The sequence below is a fragment of the Ambystoma mexicanum genome, chromosome 9 (genome assembly GCF_040938575.1).
Source record: "Ambystoma mexicanum isolate Mex_15411 chromosome 9, UKY_AmexF1_1, whole genome shotgun sequence".
In the NCBI taxonomy this organism is placed as follows: domain Eukaryota; kingdom Metazoa; phylum Chordata; class Amphibia; order Caudata; family Ambystomatidae; genus Ambystoma; species Ambystoma mexicanum.
In genome coordinates this window covers 322,943,075-322,961,735 of record NC_090931.1, presented here as the reverse complement: position 1 = coordinate 322,961,735, position 18,661 = coordinate 322,943,075, and the positions used below count along the sequence as shown (strand labels likewise).

Here is an 18,661-nt window from a genome sequence, read left to right as displayed (position 1 = left end):
TTTTGTCGAACGCTGCTGCTGCGTGTGGGTCCGCAGTCCACACCTTCGTCGCCAGTGTTATCTGTTTGGGAGTCGTACACATAAATACATTAATAAAGCTTCAATAAGTGCACCATCATCAATGATGACACCGACACGTAGCTGGGGCTTAGAAGTACGTCTCTTTATTTTCTCTCTAGCTTCTTGCTTACTGACTCTCCTCCCTTTCCTGTCACGTGAGCCCCACGTGAAGACCTGGGGCTGGCAGACATAGACGGGGGACAAGCTAAACACCCGACATAAACATGGAACACCCATGAGAAGGAAAACAGCAATGGCTGTGATCAGCTTCGGGTTACCATCAACTTCAACAGTACACTGCTCCTACCCAGGGGTAAATTAAACACAAAGATGTCCCGGGGATGTCTGGGTGGGGCAGATGATTGGAAAAGGAAAGACCTGAACATGTGCTTTGAAGGGCATCTAGCACCTATGTGACACGATTACCCACATAGAGGGGGAGGTGCCCTAATCTCAGCCTCCTCTTCCAAAGAATGCATGCATAGTCTTTAAAGCTATAAACTTTCTGATGAAAATATCGCCTTAAGCCTGCTCTCTGGCCAGACACATTATCCTCTATTTATGATTCCAGTAAGAATGAAAACCCCTTTGCAGCCTCTGCAGCCTCTGCAGCCTCTGCAGCCTCATTCTACAGGAAACATATCCCACGGTGCTTAAAAAACATGTGTTTGGAAATTGAAGGTAAACGTTTTCCCAAGCAAAATGGGCTTTAGACTGCACCGGAAATCTCAGCTTCAACTGCATCCTGTTACGTTTTCATTAACTGCAAAGCTTGCAAATGGTTATTTGTATTGCTGACCGCTTTAATGGGACGCAGAGAGTGGGTGATCCCGAAGGGCAGGCGCCAGGTTGTGCTTTGAGCCAAGAAGATTTTTTTGGGGTTAAAAACAGCCTGGGGAATGGTGTTGGTGATGTTTTTAAATAGCTCTGGCTATTTCCCCAGCACCAAGGAATTTCACATCTTATGTGGCTAAAAGAAAATCGCAAAAGGTGGCTGATGCCCGAGTAACTTACCAGGACGGGAACTTGGAAAGTAAATATGTATACAAGATCATTACTCAGAAAAGACTGAAAGCAAAAGTAAAGTCATCGATGTTCCCCATGAAAGACAATACAAATCCTAAGAAAAATACTTCAAAAAATAGCATTCTTGACTTGTCTGTATGTACTATGAGAAAAGAAAAATGATGTCCCTCAGTCTCGGACTGGCCTCTACGGCAATAGGCCCATGGCTCAACCAAAAACGCAAAAGGCTGGTGTGGGCCAGTTTTTTGGTCAAAGTAAGCCACTTTTTGGCCAATGTGTCATTTTGATGAGCTACTTCACTGTGCGGTTAGTAGTTTTGACCCGTGTTGCTCAGTAAGTATTCATTGCCATTTGCAACGGTGGGACACTTTTATTGGTGCCCCGAGTCACTTTTATGGGCCAGTCTGACCCTGATGTCACTCATTACAGTCTCTGCTGATTTTTGGGCTGTAATACCACCAGTGGTAAACTCCATCACCGCCAACAGTATTTCCAAATATCCACCAAGTTGCAGCATTACCATTGGCCCAGTGGTAACAAAGTTGTATTTCTTGGGGACTGTCTCTGTATCCCTACAGACCCCTCCCGGCCCTTGACACCGATGTCTGCACTTACACATGCACTTGCCACATGCTGGCCGCTACTTGCTTATTGTTATCCATGTACTGCACTGTCCCTGCCCCGTTCCCACGCACTTGCGCGATCTGAATGACACCTGGCCTACTAAGATCGCTGTCCGTCCTCCCTTTGTTCCCCTCCCTTGCCTCGTCGCGTCTTGAAACACTTGTGTATAGGCGCGTTATGAATGCCATATCATATCATACAACCGTCAGTATTCCAGATATGCCACTTAATGTTTTTTTTTACTGGTTTTATCCATTTCAGTCCTCATAGTGATAGTGGATATGGATAATGTACAGTAGTGGCTCGCACCCCTACTGTACATTTTTTAATAGCAGAAAAAAGGTACATTCTGACCCCTTTCCTCATTAGTTGAAAGCGGTTGTGTGAGGGTGGTGTGACAAAGTGCCCGGTCTGGCCTTAACGGGCAGAGGGTGGGATGAGCAAGTGGGCTGGGTGCTGCCATCCGATAACTGACGCAGCAGCTAGGGGTTGATGTGCAGAGGTCCCCCAGGTCCAACCTACCCTTCTTCATGGAAGAACTTGTCTCAGTGCCCCAACAACAAGTGATACCACATGAAGAGATCTGGGAATATGTAGTCGAAGTCTTGGGTAACGAGGACCAAGGAACTGGTGCCATGGAACAACACACCCCACGGTAGGGAAATACATGACCAATTACTCACCCAGCAAAGGTTCAAGAGCCCTGCACACAGACAAATCTATTCTTGAGCAGTGGGACTTGCAAACTGCACTCAGCGGAACTGACAGCTCACATGCGCAAGTAACAATACGAAGATACCACCGTCCGCAGCTTTCAGCTCAGTTGACAGAGCTGTGTATGAGGGTAGGCGAGAGGAACCCAAAATGCAAACAGAACACCACCAACAAATTCGAAGAGATCAATCACATCCCTACCCCCATACCTAAAGGTCATTGAAGAAGGGAGGACCCGGGAGAAGATACCAACATCCCTATAAAGAGTTGACAGAAAGGTGTGGAATCTGGAAAGAGTCGAAATGGAGAAAAGAATTCAGGTGGTGAGAGAAAAGGAAAGGAAAGAGGAGGCTGACTTGAAGGTGGCTGGAGAAGAGAGACGGTTACTGGATGTGGAAAAAGAAAGGTGGCTTGGAGGAGAGAAAGAGGAGAAGGTGAACATCTGCTAGAGAAGGCAGAGGTAGAACTAAATAGAGATGGTGACGGAACATGAGGAGCTGATAGGAGAACAGGAGGAGATGGTGAGAGGACAGGAATAGGTGTGGAAGGATTAGTATTAGGTGGTGAGGTATCAGGATGAAGTGGTGAAAGATCAGGAGGAGGCGGTGAGGGCACTTGAGGAGTTGGTGGGCAAATCAGAAGAAGTGTTGAGACCCTTACCAGGAGAGAGGGCAGAACAACACAGAGACCTCAAGAGCAGGAGGAGAGATATCAAGTGGAAGATCAACCAAGAAGAGAGCGAAGCAACAGCAGAAGATGGTGGGTCCCCTACAGGGGCAGGTGGTCAGAAGGGCAGATGAGAAAGATAAGTCTAAAAGAGGAAGATTCAACAGCAGAGGTGGTGGTAAAGGCATTGGTTGGAGGGGAGGAGAGGAAGAGCAGCCGTGCAGGTTTAATTTTAGAGGGAAGACACCTCAGATATGTTCTCCTTACAGGGAAGCAGAATTCATGGGACGAGGTGAGAGCATGCCGTGAGATGAGGAGGAACCATGTGCTCAGTGTGAGGAGGAACACTATAAAAGAGGAGAGAAAGGAATAGAGGATTGGCCCAGAGGAATGAGAGTGTGCTGGAGGCAAGAGGAGAATAGCACAAAGGGGAAGTTGGACATCAGTCATAAAACCCCGAGGATGGAAGCACCTCGCAAATAAAAGTCAACTTTTAATATGACATTCACATACAAACGATAAAAACAGATAATAAAAAAACTAAAACCGAAAATATAATTGCATCAAAACAAGAGCAAGTTACACTTTCCACATGTTGTTTGATTGGTAAGATTCAGAAGTCCCCCAGACCTGCCTCAAATATCAGGCCAAAATGTCTAAGAAGATCACAAATTTCCTCTAAAAAAGAGTTATGAAATAATGCACAATTCGTGGTTCCCGCTCATGAACATGGAAGCTCCCCCGACAATGCAAACCCGAGGCCGGCGGCTCTAAGAGCAGTCGACCTTAATAACAAAAGAGACAAACAGGACGACAAGAGATGTTTAACAGTTTCCAGTTGAGTCTCCCCACACAGGCGGCAAAATCTTGACTCCCTTGGGACATTCAGCCAGGGTGTTCAACTTCAGTTTTAAATAATCCCATACCAAGGAATTTCCCACAAAGTGTTGTATATAATATAGGGTTTTCACCCGGTTCAGGAAGTAATCAATAAACAGTTACTTTTAGTTTCAAAGCCCACAACCAATTTTTCCTGACTATAACCATCAAGGACCGTCTTCATTGGTTTCTCAAAATGCTTAAATTTAAGCTCCAAAGGGTTCCCCAGAGTCAGGGCAAGCCACTTCTCAGCAGTAAGCTTAATTTTAAAGAGCGGTGAATATTAGCTAATTGAAATCCAAATTAGATAAAGAAAGTGGTCACATCACGGAAGCTGAAGACTTGCTTGGTGAGGTGGAAGACAAGGTGAGGTAGCATGATCACACAATAATGGGATTGAAAGCTGACCTGGCCGCAGTCCATGTTAAATGTGACAATCTTGACTTGCGTTCATGGTGTAACAATGTATGCATAGTGGGGATACCTGAGAAAGCGGTGAAGGGACCTATGAAGCCATTTGTGGAGGAGCTGTTGAGGAAAGTGTTTGGGTCAACACAGTTTTCGGCGCAGCTTCTAGTGGAACGGGCGCACCACGATCTGGCTCCTCTTCCAATGCCCGGTGCCCCGCCCTGCACCATTATCGCCAAGCTGCTCAATTATAGGGACAGGGATGTCATCCTGAAATTGTCTAGGGAGCAAGGAACAGTTCGGTATGTGGCCAGCAACACCCATATATATATCTCCTGAGTTTGCAGCTGGGGTGCAGGTGTTGAGCTGATCCTACGATCCAGTGAAGCAAATGCCAAGGGCCAGGCAAATTCCATATGCTCTCATGTTCCCTGCACACTTCTTTGAAACTCTGTCAGATGCCACTTATACAAAGAGGCGTTGATCCTGTTACCACCACGTGAATGCCGGGACAACCGAAGCCCCAGCCAATGGCGGACGACGTGCTGCACAACATGGGAGTATAAACAGGTCACCTTAATGAAGCAACACTGGACTATGGGGAGTTCATATGAAGGCACATGAAGATTATTGTAAGACTACGACGGGGCGCCGGGGCACCCTCCGAGAATCATTGCTGTTCACAACACATCCCAGGAGGGTTCCATTGATGTTTGGGGGATGCATCATAAGGTTGGCAGTGAGGGTGATGCGAGGAGGAGAAGGGTTCATTTTTTGCAGTTATGCTGCATGTTGGGCTGAGCCGGATATGCGACTATTGGGCAGTTGGGAGCGTGGTGCGGGCGGGGAATGGCTTGGGGGAACATATAGTTACAAAAGTTGGCAGACATGTTGCTTATTGGACAAGATATCAGGCCAGGGTTGTGCAGGGGAGGAGGTGGAGGTGTGCACAGATCATTCGCTTTAGACATGGGAATACCTGACATTATCACGCTCATTGTAAACAAAACAGGGATAGTATTCCCTTTTTGTTCCACCTCATATGGGGTATTTGACCTTCCTGTCATATACAGTACATAGTATCACACAAAACAAAGGACAGGTATAGGGTCAATTTTTTCTTAATTTAGTACCAACTGTTAAAGTATTCCCTATGGCTTACCCTGGTCGGAAGAACACTCTGTCCCTCCTTGATGTTCTCGCCCTGGGTTTTGAAAAAATTGACCTGGGTTACGAAGAAATTGACCCTATACCTGTCCTTTTTTTGTGTGATACTATCACGCCCATTACATGGTATGGCTGTGGCCTCTACAACCCCACTAAGGCCAGGAAGATACTTGCATATGTGGATCGCCACAGGCCCAAGATAATTATGTGATATGATATGATAGATTATTTAATACCCAGAGGTTTCTAAGCGCGGACCGGGGGGATCAAACCTGTGTTGCTCAGTGTCGTCTTGCTTCCAAGGCGAGCACGTTGCCCCTGAGCTATCCTCCCGAGACAATAGTCATGTTACAGGAGTCACATGTGCTGGGACCATTGCAAAGGGGTTTGCACCTAAATGGGGTCAACAGAGGTTCTACTGTAGAGAAGCAGATGTATATGTCACTCATGAAGCCCACCCCCTCAAATTCATCATATTGGAAGAGCAGCAAGAAAGAACTGTGCATGACACCTGCTATCCTCCTAATATTGCATCAAAAATATGAAAGACATTATGCGCTCAGACAACCATACCGAATGTACCCGCAAACTGAAGTGGTAGAAGGAAGTCTGCAGATACCACAGGGCATAGAAGAACGATAAGTTCTGACAGGTGTAAACTGATGTCATGAAGAGAAGACACGAGGACGCCCTGAAACGATGTAAGAATCCTTAAAGAATGAAGATGTGACTGAAGTAACAAAGTAAAACATGTGGAATCGAATAAATCATATATACTGGGAAGATAAGGGAGAAGAGATGCAGTAGATGTATATACAGAGGAACGCAAGGTGGATGAGACATATAGAAGCTTGCTACAGTAGAAAATATAACACCAGTAAAGCAGCGATGATGAGAAGATGGATGTCGGTTTCGTATAATAGTAAGCTAAAAAAAACAAGACGAGAGACCAAGGCTGCAGAGCTGACAGGCACTGAAATACAAATGTGAGCAAGAGCAAAGAATATTTGTTTGGCTAAAGATCAAGGATGCCACAGTTAGAAGCAACTGCAGGGTACAAAAGCAGTCAAAGAGGATCAGCCATGCATGTAAGATATATTTCTCTTAGATTAAGCAAAAGAGGAAACCTCTGTGAGTGCCAAGTATTGCACAATTAAAAATGCTGAAAGCATATGCAAGATGGACCAACCAAGTCTCCAGAAGCCAAGAAGAGTAATAGCACCAAGTATAATTGTATCAAATAGCACTAAATAAGAGGACAGAATGGACAAATCATGGTCTCCTCACACATGGTGCAAGGCCAGAAAACAAGGCCTATTCATAATGCTCCAGACAAAGATAGCAATGTACCTTCACTCCCTTTAAAGTACCAGAGAAGAGAACAGTCAACAGGGTCAACTACAAGAAGAGTCTTTGGCTTGGGGCTCACAGATGAGAGATGGTAGGCTAATTGTCTGACTTTGGACTCTGCACCTATGTTTCATTTTGCTTACATGCTGCTAACAAGCAGAATGTCGAAGGTCAGAAGAGGGTGCCAACCAATCAGTATGGCCTATGTGATGCTGGACTATACATTTTTGTAGACCCAAATCTGCTGCTGTAACTCTACTATTATCTGTATTATATGTAGTTAGAGGTTGTTCCAGGCATGCCTACTTGTTAAGGAGCAGCCAATGATGTTAATAACTCCTAAATAAATTATATATATATATATATATATATATATATATATATATATATATATATATATATATTCACTAAAATAAACTTTGTTAACAAGACGTTATGGTTCGAAGAGAAACCGAAAAACCCTTGAAATTCGCCAGTTATGGTAAGCTAAGCAACCATAACTCGCGCCACCACTGTGCACTGCTAACACTAACACCCAGGACATCAAAGATGACATCAGAAATGTCATTGATGACATCACTTATGACATCACATGTACATTTACTTTGAATGAAAACTCTGTAGAAGGTATTCTTATTATAATGTTGACCAAAAAGTGTCAAGGATCATTGGAATAAATATCAAGTGCTAATTAGTGCATTAAGCAATGCGTTGATATACGTAGCATTCTATTATGAAGTTCTATGCAGTATACTAAGGTACTCATGTAGAAACATAGGCATTGTGTGCAGCATACATGATGGAGGTGCAATATTCATAAGCCTGTCATGTTGAACAGTGAAATGATAACTGTTTTCTTATTAGAGTTTTGAGTACTGTGAAACATGTGATAAGTAGGTAATGAAAACCACTTACTACATAATGGCATTATAATAGACAAATCACAAAGAGACACCATCACATATTGTTCCCTTAACCTATCCCTTTGCCACGTAGGATGATGTCATAACTGATGTATATTGAGGTATAAAGACTTTGGGCCTAATTCACAGAGCGTTTTCCAATGGGGTTTTGCATTCTAAAGCACTTGTGTGAATTAAGGCCCTTTGTGTCATGGAAACGTATTCGAGAGTGTGTGAGCTGCGACTTGTTATGCCTGACAGATTTCCCTACTTTATTAAACTGATAATAAAGTAGTACTTTGCAATATTCTTTGAGTCTGTCTGGTTATTTGGGCCTAAATTAAGTTATTGTGGTAATCCTGTCCAGCACTTGATATGCTCCAGGTGCTACTGCACACTACACAGATTACTCATCTCAGGTGAGAGGGGTGCTCACTATGATACATCGATCCTTATGTTTTAATGATGATAAGAGCAACATAGACGTGGAGGTGCGTTATGTGATTTTTTGGGGGAGGATTTCTGGGCTAATGGTGGGGTTGATCAATACATGTGGCCAAAATATAGACGACACAGATTTCTATGGTAATTTATCTATGATGCTGTTGAGGGCGGCTGATACCCACCTTGTATGGGGTGGTAACTTCAATACTATCCTGAAGATTGTGCTGGACCGATCTAAGACTGCCCGACGCAGCCTAACTGGCGCTGTGCAAATGCTTAGACTGATTATGTCTCAGTTGGTGTTGGTGGATGTGTGGAGAAGTTGATACCCGTATGTGGCGGAATATACCTATCACTCATCGGTCCACGACACAATGTCTGGAATAGACCTGTGGTTGCTCTCTGTTGATTGGGCTACTCAAGTGTGGGACTGTGTGATCCACCCGCAAACTTTATCCGATCATTCGCTAGTAGAGCGATCCCTTTTAATCACCCCCTAGACACAGGCCCTTATGGAGAATGCCTCATGCAACATTACTAGATGCTGCCATCAGTACATATTTGCAGGACAAAATAGATGTTTTTTTAAAGTAGATGAAGTTTCAGTGGTTCAGTATGCCACGATATGGAAGACGTTTAAAGTGTGGTTGTGCGGGGAAATGATGTCGATGGAAACTGGGTGTTGAAAAAGGTTTGCAGGGATCTGCAGGAAGTTGAAACTCAATTAAGAAGACTTGAGAATGAATATGGGGTAACCAATGATAAAGCGCTGTTGGGTGTGATTAAGGGAAATATGTAAACATTTCAGGTATTAGCGGACAAGGAGGTACAATGTATGGTAATGGCCACTCAGGTGTGCAGATATGGGGAGGCTGACAGGCCAGGGTGGTTTCTGGTGGGGGTGTTGAGGGGTGAGAAAGGAATACAGCCCATTACCGGGATTGAAAGTCAAACAGAGGAAGTATTGACCACGGATCAGGGGATCAATGAAGAATTCCTGCATAATTATCAGACCGTAAATGCGAATGTGGATACCTGTACAGATGAGGAAATTAATATATACATGGGGGATATGACTCTCTCAACCCTACCCGATGAGGCGTGTTTACTGCATGACCAACCGGTAACGGTGGAGGTAGTAGTTGAGGCAATCACGTCGTTGGCGTCCGGGAAAGCCCCTGGTTCAGACAGCTTTCGCATTGAACTCTACAAAGAATATCGACAGACCCTGGCACCACGATTACTTAAATTGTGGGAGCAGTCACTAGAGATTGGGCGGCTCCAGTCGTCGCTCTCAGAAGCTATTATATTAGTGCTGTTGAAACCAGGCAGGCCTCCTATAGGCCTTTATCATTCATCAATGCTGACGCCAAAGTGTTTGCGAAAATATTGGCCACAGGGTTGCTGCATAAATGTAACTGCTGGTGCACCTGGACCAGACGGGCTTCATACCAAACCGATCTACAGCTTTTTTGCATTATATCGGAAATAAATCAACAGGCTGCAGCAGTTGCCGCCTCACTAGATGCAGAGAAAGCCTTTGACTCTTTCTCGTGGAAATTTCTGTTTGCAACATTACAGCATTTTAAATTTGGGCTCTAATTTATAGTGTGGGTGGCTATTATATGTTGCCCCAACTGCCAGGGACCATTCTAATGGGGTGCTGTCGTAAACCTGAAAATTAGGTTGGGGGACGTGACAGGGATGCCCCTCATCCCCATTGCTGTTTGCCCTTACAATAGAGCCTTTGGCGTGGTTGATGAGGATGCAACATGGGCATAGGGGCATCAGTATTGCTGCGGCGAAGCAGATCATTTTGCAATATGCAGACTACACCTTGTTGTATGTTTGGAACCCAGAACTGAATCTGGAGACCATCATGGAAGCAGTGCATCATTTTACATATTACTCTGGTTATAGAATAAATAGTGCAATAGCGGAATGGTTCCAGCTGACAGACTGGACATTGTATCACGACCACAGCACTCATGATATGCGGACAATCATGAAGCTTGAATTCTCTTGTTGTCAAGTTGAAGCTGTGAACCAGGCTCCCCATCTCCTTATACGGTAGACTGTTGTTGAAAATGGTGGTGGTCCCAAAAAGCTGCTTTACTATTGCAGCACTATCCTGATATGGACGGGGCGGGGATTCTTTACTAGACTGCGGTCTTTGGCAATTGAATTTGTGTGGGGAGCAGGGGTGGTCCGTAAACTGGGAAAGACTGACTGAACCTTATGAACAGGGAGGGCTCACAGCACCAGAATTTTGAACTATATTAGACTGTTGCGCTGGTGCAGTACGCCAGTTATTTGTATACTCTGGACCCCGGTCCGGTGCATAGAGCATTGGAGCAATATAGTGCTGTGCCCACAGACCTAAAGGACGTTCTTCATAGCGACCGCCATGCGGAAACTTGAACGTTTGTCCTGGTTTGTGCTACTGTCAATGAGTGGTCCTGTATATTTAAGAGACTGCATATTACGGCCCCATACCGCAATGCGATCCCCCCGTAGAATTGCCTGGGGCTCCGCCCATGTACGATTCTGATATGCAGATATCCTGGGATGGGGATATACAGATGGTGCTGGGGGACCTATAACCGGGTGGGAGATATGTGGCTTTGGAGGAGTTTGTGGTGTAACTGGTTAATAATCCCATCAAAACGTTATAATACTTTTGGATGACGGCAGCTGTTAGGCGCTGATGGCCGTTGTTTCCGCTGGAGCCAGAGACCCACAGTTGCATTGAGGCGGTGGTGTCGAGTGGCAGTACTAGTAAATTGATTTCCAGGTTGTACAAACCAGTTCAGGACAGTTAACTCTCTAAGAATACGGCACAAATTAATGGGAACACGCCATGGCTGTCACAATACAGGATACCCAATGGGAGAAATATTATCTCCTCACAAAGGAAGTGTCCCTTAACACAAAATATAGGCTGATACAAATGAAGGACCTCAATCAGTTGTATTATACACCGGTGCGGTTATCCAAGTTTACACCGAATGTGAGTGATGAATGCACAAATTGCTGGTGGGAGGTGGCTGACTCATTCCATATGTTCTGGGATTGTCCGCCGATAGGGCTATTTTGGCATGAAATAGCAGATATTCTGTATGATATGGTAGCTATTCCTCCAGTACTTTCTCCTCCTAAATATCTCCTGGGTGACATTGGCAAGGTTCCATTGCTGGTGCGAAGGTTGTTTAATCTCGGTTGTGTTATTGCCAAAAAAAGCATATTGAAATACTAAAAGTCCAAAGCGACTCCCACATGCCGGGAATGGATTAGCGAATTAACACATGCCAACAAAAGAGAGGGCATGGGGCAGTTGTTATGGTGCCATGTCGTCCTAAGGACATTTGGGGACCGTTCCATGACTACCCCCACCGCATACAGATATGATATGATATGATATGATATGATATGGCATTTGTAACGCGACCATACACAAGTGTTTCGATGCGCGAGGGATGAAGAAGTCCATCAATGTGTTTTGTGAGGTGCGTGTTGGACTTATGCTGAGCACTGCCCTTTGATTTGTTGACCATGATGTATTGGTGGATGGTACGGAGCTATTGTTGAATATTGTATTCTCCCTGCTCTGTGAAAGTGATTTGTATACTGTGATTTGCAACATGACTGCTTGTTCCTTAAATAAAGTTTTTAAAAAATGTACAAGGATTGGTAAACAATGGCAGACTTTCAGGCAGCCAATTTGCCATCAAATAGGGAGATATTTACACCCAGCAACATTACGTCTGACACTGAAATCTGGCGGTGGGTAAAGCAGTCAGTATCATGCATATACCACCAGTATTACTGATACCCCAGAGACTGCAGTGACCCACTATATCTTTTTATGGGAATGTATCTCAATCCCTTTAGGGTACAAGCCATTCCCTAAAGAACGTCAGACCTTTAGCCCAGGGCTTTAAGTGTGTTGGGCTGCCCTGGGAATAGAATACAGTAAGAGTTTGAAATGTGCACTGAAGATTGGACCCTGATGGGAACCCAGAACACGAGCAGTTCCTCCCTCTACTGACTGCTCCATTTGCCAAAGCAGTGCTTAACAGATGTTGTCCTGCTTGCCTCACTGTCCCATGAGATATCCTCAAGCACGTCCAACTGTCTCTCTTCTAACCTCCACTGGATGAAATTCAGTGTCTTCTGATGAAATCCTTCAAGACCAAGGGCTGTACACCACCCCCAATCCCTTCATGACCCTCTCCCACCTGCCCACTGGGTGTTCTCTTTGAAAGCAAACTCAAAGTTCACAACTTAATAGCCTCCACTGCCGTTAGCATTAATTCAATGAACAGTAGAACGGTCCGCCCCACCTCACCTACCAATTTTCCAAACTCTCATCACTACCCTTATCCTCAGCAGTCTTGATTACCCTCTAACCTCATCCTGGTCCAAACCAGTAGTTTGCACACCTATAAAATGCTCAGAACATTGCAGCTCAAACTCTCTATAACCTCATCTGCTCCTCCTACACTATTGCCCGCCACTTTCACGCCACAAGGTTCTCAATACACCATCAATCCCTCATCTACCCCCCCTACTGGCTGCCTCTATTGCAGGTACTCGCTACCTCACACTGTACGATTGAATATCCCACTCTTGAATGGCTCATTGTCCTCACCCACACTGTGCGTCCACTCCTTCATCCTTCTTGTCCCAACACCTGGTACTCCTCCGCTGCAACTTCAGTATCATCTCCACATTGTAACATTGAAATATGGCCTCAAAAAACACTTCTCACCATTGTCGTTGTTCCCAAAGTAGAGAATTGTACAAAATTGTAAATCAATGTACATTATCAATCTGTCAGTAAATTATTGTACATGGTGTAAATTTCCAAACTCGTATTAGCATCGAGCGGCTTACATAGACCACTAGTGAGCCTATCATAATAGTCAGAATTTGGTCTTGTAACTATCCATCGAGACAGAAATCTGAGCATTCCAAGTCACCCAGACACACCCTTCTGCACTCCTGCATCTCGGCGGGTAATTTCCTGGCTACTTTTGCCAGCAGCCAATCAACATTCTTGGTCCCTAGTAATCATTTTGTACTGAGAGCAACCTCCATTGGCTGCTTCCCTCAGATTTCATCAATGCTGGGCATGAGGACATCGACCGGCCAGTGTCATGTGCTCTGCCACCATTTTGGGTTGGAATCCTTTGTTATTTAGAGTATTGTTTTTCATGTTCGCGAACAGTACACGAAGGAGAAAAATAAGGCTTAAAATAAGGGTGGTGACAGCCTTTGTCCGATAGTTCAGTGCGTTCCAGAAAAGGTCAAAAGACAATCTCAAATAAAAACAGATTTACTTTAACACAAAAAGCTCAACTTCTGAATGAAACATAAAACATAACGTGTGAGGAGAGTCTCTGGTCTACATTTCTGCCAGCTCATGGGTCTTATAAAGTTCAGAAGGTTTAGGGAAACCTCCCCATCACTCATAGTGTCTAGGGTTATCGTTCCAAAATTCCTCTGGTCTGTCTATTGCTTATGGTTGGATATGACCACCTCTGGCCCTACCTGCAGATTTGGTAGACCTCGCTGCAGCTAGAGATGTTGTTTCTCTTCCACTTTAAGGGAGAACCAGTTGGTTTTGCCAGCCACGGGTTTCACAGAGGAGCTTAAGTGGGCCTTATCACTTTCCTGGTATTCTGAATCCTTCCCTCTGCTCAAGTTCTCTACTCCTCCTCTGCTCCTGATCCTCCTCAGGTCCACACATTATTCTCTTTCCTTCTGCCACCGTGGATGGAACCCCTTCTAATCAGGGTCTCACCCCTGCCCCCAACCTTGGGCTAATAATGTCCTCTCATTCCTTCCTGCTGTTGTAAGCTACTGTATTTCTAGTTCTTTGCCCATTCTCCTGTCTTTCAACCTCCTCCGGATTACTTGCTGATACTGCCTCATCTCTGTCTCCTGCCATCTCTGGATGTCTTCTTCATAGCATCTCTAATGCCTATCTCCTATCACCTTCTAACATGTTACTCCTACTGCCTCCTAATGTCTCCCTCCTACCACCCTCAGATGCCTTCCACCTGCCACCTAATGTCTTCCTCCTACCACCCTCAGATGCCTTCCACCTGCCACCTGATGTCTTGCTCCTACCACCCTCAGATGCCTTCCACCTGCCACCTGATGTCTTGCTCCTACCACCCTCAGATGCCTTCCACCTGCCACCTGATGTCTTGCTCCTACCACCCTCAGATGCCTTCCACCTGCCACCTGATGTCTTGCTCCTACCACCCTCAGATGCCTCCCACCTGTCACCTGATGTCTCCCTCCTACCACCCTCAGATGCCTTCCACCTGCCACCTAATTTCTTCCTTCTATGACTTCCTGACATCTACTTCCTACCATTTTGTGATGCCTCCCTCCTCTGGATGTCTGACTCCTACCACCTTCTTATGTCTCTTTTCTCTGTATTGTCTCCAGCCTCCTCCGCCCTTCTGTATTTCTCTTTAAATTCCTTCCACGTGTTCTTCTTGAATAGCTATTTCACTTCAAGTTCCTGTCACAACCTTCATCAGACACCCACACCTTTCCTACCTCAAAAGACATCCAGACTCACACTACCAATGTAAGAACACTCATCATGTTGCTGTTACCCTTGATGGGCAGTAAAAAAATGCCATGCCCCAGTAAAAATAAAATATGTTCAGCATGACCCGCCAATGTAGGTCAGTGCCATATATGAACACTCATCAAGCTGGCTATCCTTGATACCAAGTAAAACATGTCATGTCACAATAAGAAAGAAAACATGTCCTCCTCTTTGCTGCTGCACAAAGGGCCCTAACTCCCCACCAATCAGAGGCCCGCTCTCCAGTCCAGAATACATGCATTTGCATCCATACAGCATTCATTCACTCTCAATTTCATACTTGCACCCATACAGCATTCCTATACATGAACATGTGCACCCATACAGCATCGTTTGTAAACATTGAGCCATGCACCCATACAGTATGTATATGCTCTGGTATTCACACTTGCATCCAAACAACATACACTCTCTCATTCACACATGCACTTACAGACACAAACCCTTACAAGCACGCACACACATATACATCCCTTTTATTTTCTTACCTTCAGCCCATCTACAGACTCCGGAAAACTCAGCCTCTTGCTGTCTGCTGTCAGGAAGGCCCTCCAGCTCCAGCGCAACATACAACAGCAACCATGATGCTGAGTTCCTGGTTCCTGCAGATGTGCAGTGGACCCAGAGCACCCCCAACACGCCGCCCGGGGAACCTGAACATGCAGGCAGGCACAAAAGCACTCACTACACACATTCACCCCACCAGTGCCCCAGTCTGCATTCCCAATGGGTCATGCAGGCGGATGGGGAAGCAAAATGCCTCCAGCGTTGCGTGGCCTGGCAAGCATGCCCTCAGGTACTGCATTGACCCACAAAAGGGAAACTAGATTTCTCTTTGACAGATACAGGCAGCCAGAGGCGTTGCTATGGGGGGCTGAGTAGGCTATAGCCCCGGGTCTTTTGGTTGTAGCCCCGGATAGAAGCTCAGGGACTACAACCAAAAGGCTATAGCTAGCCCAGAGTTCTGCTAGTCCCGACATTAGCTTAGCCCTGGATCTTTTCCGGACCTAGCAACACCCCTGCAGGCAGCCCAGGAGCGCTCCCTCAGCTGTTTGCTGCAACTGAGGGAGCGCTCAGTGTTTTCACTGCGCTGACTAGGCTGTTAGTGCACTATCAACCATTATGGATGAGCCACCCCTGTAATCAAATCAATTACGTGTCTTAGTCTGTACCAGGTACTTCCTATATCACATTGCCAACATTATTTTACTCTGTGACATTCGAGGGACACCCTATTTTTTCATCCCCATTTAAAGCATTCTCATTGCTGCAAACCAAAGGCCATCGCATTGACAGAATGGGTTTTGAAAAGCTGTACATTTAGGACCTAACGCTACCTCTTAGCAAATCTTCGGTGTAGTACATCAAACAGCCGCCTACAATTGCCTTAGTGTAGCCCTAGCCTGGTCTGTAGGCATTAGGTATGCAAGCTATTACACATGGCAGCTTTGCACAGTGCAGACATGAAGCAACAGCGAGCGGGACTCCGGTAATCACACAATGTTATCCGAAACATAACGATCTTTGTGAGGTGTCGCACTGCGCAGCCTGTGAGCGCGCGCTTTGTGTACCCGGGAAATCAATACAGCAGCAGCGTGAACACGATAGACTCACCAGCAGGATGTCTGCCACAATGGCCCAGTTAAGGGATAAAAGAAGTTCACCGAGGCCAATAAAAATCTGCGGAGAAAAAAAACATCAGTTAATGGTCTGTCATTTTATAGAAGCAGAAGTGTCAGTATAGTGTCTGAGGCGGCCTTATTCTCTCCGCGGAGGAGTACATGGCTGCAGACCCATCACAGAAGGCAGCCCTTCACCCTGCCCGGAAGTGCAAATCAAGACAAACAAGAAGGCCAAACCTCAGCAGCTTTACTTTCATCCAGAAAAGGACTCCGTTATACAAATGGAAAAACAACGAGAGTGGATTATAAAGCTTGCTTGTGAAATACTACAAATAAAGAGAGTGTATTTTAAGGATGTGATTTGTAAGGCACACACTGTAGATAATGGAGAGTCACTCGGCATGCCAGCAACACCAGTAGGGATTAATCCCTTCACCGCTGCTTCAGTCCCCACCCCCACAAATTAGACTCAGGCAGCCAGGGGCCAAGTCCTAAAAAAAAGTGGGGGTATATCAAGGTGCCCTTTGAAAAATGTGGGGTTACTCTTGAAAAAAGTTGGGGGGCTCCATCCCCCCGTGTGTACCCTCGACACGAGCCCTGGATGCAGCGTGCTTTAGTTTGTAATGCAAAAGTCAGGGACGTCATTGAGGGGTTACCATTGGTCGCACCTGAGAACCCTGAGGTCTCCCTTCCTACCCATGTGGTCTCCCTGGCTACCCCTAAAAAAAAGAAGACAACTTTTTTTTTTTTAATGCAAGCTCCTGGGTGGTGGCCAGCACCATGTGGCTCTTTGCTTCTGGAGTGGCTGGCTTTCTTGTTGAGGCCTCTTAAAAAACAAAAAAAGACAAAAAAAGAACAGGGGGTTCTAGAAGTGTAACACATTGAGCAGGGAGCCTAAATAAGAAAGAATGGGAATAACAAATACTTTGTCTTTCTGGAATTCTATACAATAATTGCTAGTCTCATTAAAGGTTTATTTCAGGCACACTTCAGGGGGTGAGTCACTGATTTAGTCTGTTCTTAAATACCACAAGTCAGCCTTTCATTCTTCTGAGGTCGACAAATGAGTACCAACACAGGTTGGGTGATATTGTATGTATATTTATTCTATCTAAAGCGCTTAAGCGTAAGTTCTATATAATAACACATCATCATTAATTGGCCTTGGACGTCTGCTTGCATTTACAGTAATTTGGTAATATGGGCCTATACACACTGATCTTAATGATACGTATGGCGATCCATTCTTGTATGAAATGTACATCACATTATAGTGATATCGTAACCATATTTTTCTTACTGTACTTAGGAACAATGCTGTGATGCCACTTCCTGTTTTGTCAAGGGGTGTAAGTTCCATCACGTCCCGTGATATCACTTTGGGGTGGGGTCAAATGACCTCACTTCCTGTGATGTCATCAGAGGTCAATGGTCGTGTGCTATCACTTTGGCTTCCCCTAGCATTTTGGTGAAAGGTCATCCTTGGCAAAGGCTTGCATCTTAACGGATCAGACCTTGATTGCGTAGCACCGCTCCATTGTGTACAAGAATATGTTCCCTCGCTCAACTTCCCTGATTTCTTAATGACCTCTGGGAAAAATGTAAGATTAGAGGTAGGAAATGACGTCTGTTTGGCGCCGTAAGAATCAAAAGTTACAGGTGCCTGATGAATATATGTAGCTCAGAGTACATTTCGGTTTCAATCTAAGTTGGTCAGTGGTGCTTAAAGACTACAGGACAAGACAGCTGCAGCTTCCTCAAGTAGAATGAACTTAAGCCTCTCAGACAGGGAATATGGAGTCCTATTTTGGGGAATTTGATGCATTTAAAGTAAGGTGCTTACTCACAGAGAATCCCCTTGTTGGCTTAAGTGACACTCCAAAGGAATCAGCGGTCACTTACTACTTACTATCTGGCGGCAAATTTGAGTAAGATGCACTGAGTCACAGTAAAATGCTCAATTGCACCCAAAATTGGAGGTCTGACGTGGAGCACCTTGCTGCGTCCGGAGTAACTTACCCTATGTCAGACAGGAAAAAAACGATTTTACAAACAACTTCTGAACATCTGCACCTCTGGCTCCAGTCATTTTTTCCCCACATGTTCCCTCATAAATAGCAGATGCCACAGAGTTACACATGCTCTCATTCACTTTCAATGATTGGTAT

The 18,661-nt window shown here is 45.2% G+C and overlaps 1 protein-coding gene across 3 annotated transcripts in view; it reads right to left on the bottom strand.

Annotated features, from left to right (window-relative positions):
- The window catches only part of SPNS3 (SPNS lysolipid transporter 3, sphingosine-1-phosphate (putative)), a 635,482-nt gene that overhangs the window by 235,660 nt on the left and 381,161 nt on the right, over positions 1-18,661 (bottom strand). For all 3 annotated transcript variants that reach the window (XM_069614728.1, XM_069614729.1, XM_069614730.1), the window contains one exon: positions 16,486-16,551. In XM_069614728.1, coding sequence (XP_069470829.1) covers positions 16,486-16,551 — 66 coding nt within the window. The remainder of the gene's footprint in view (positions 1-16,485; positions 16,552-18,661) is intronic.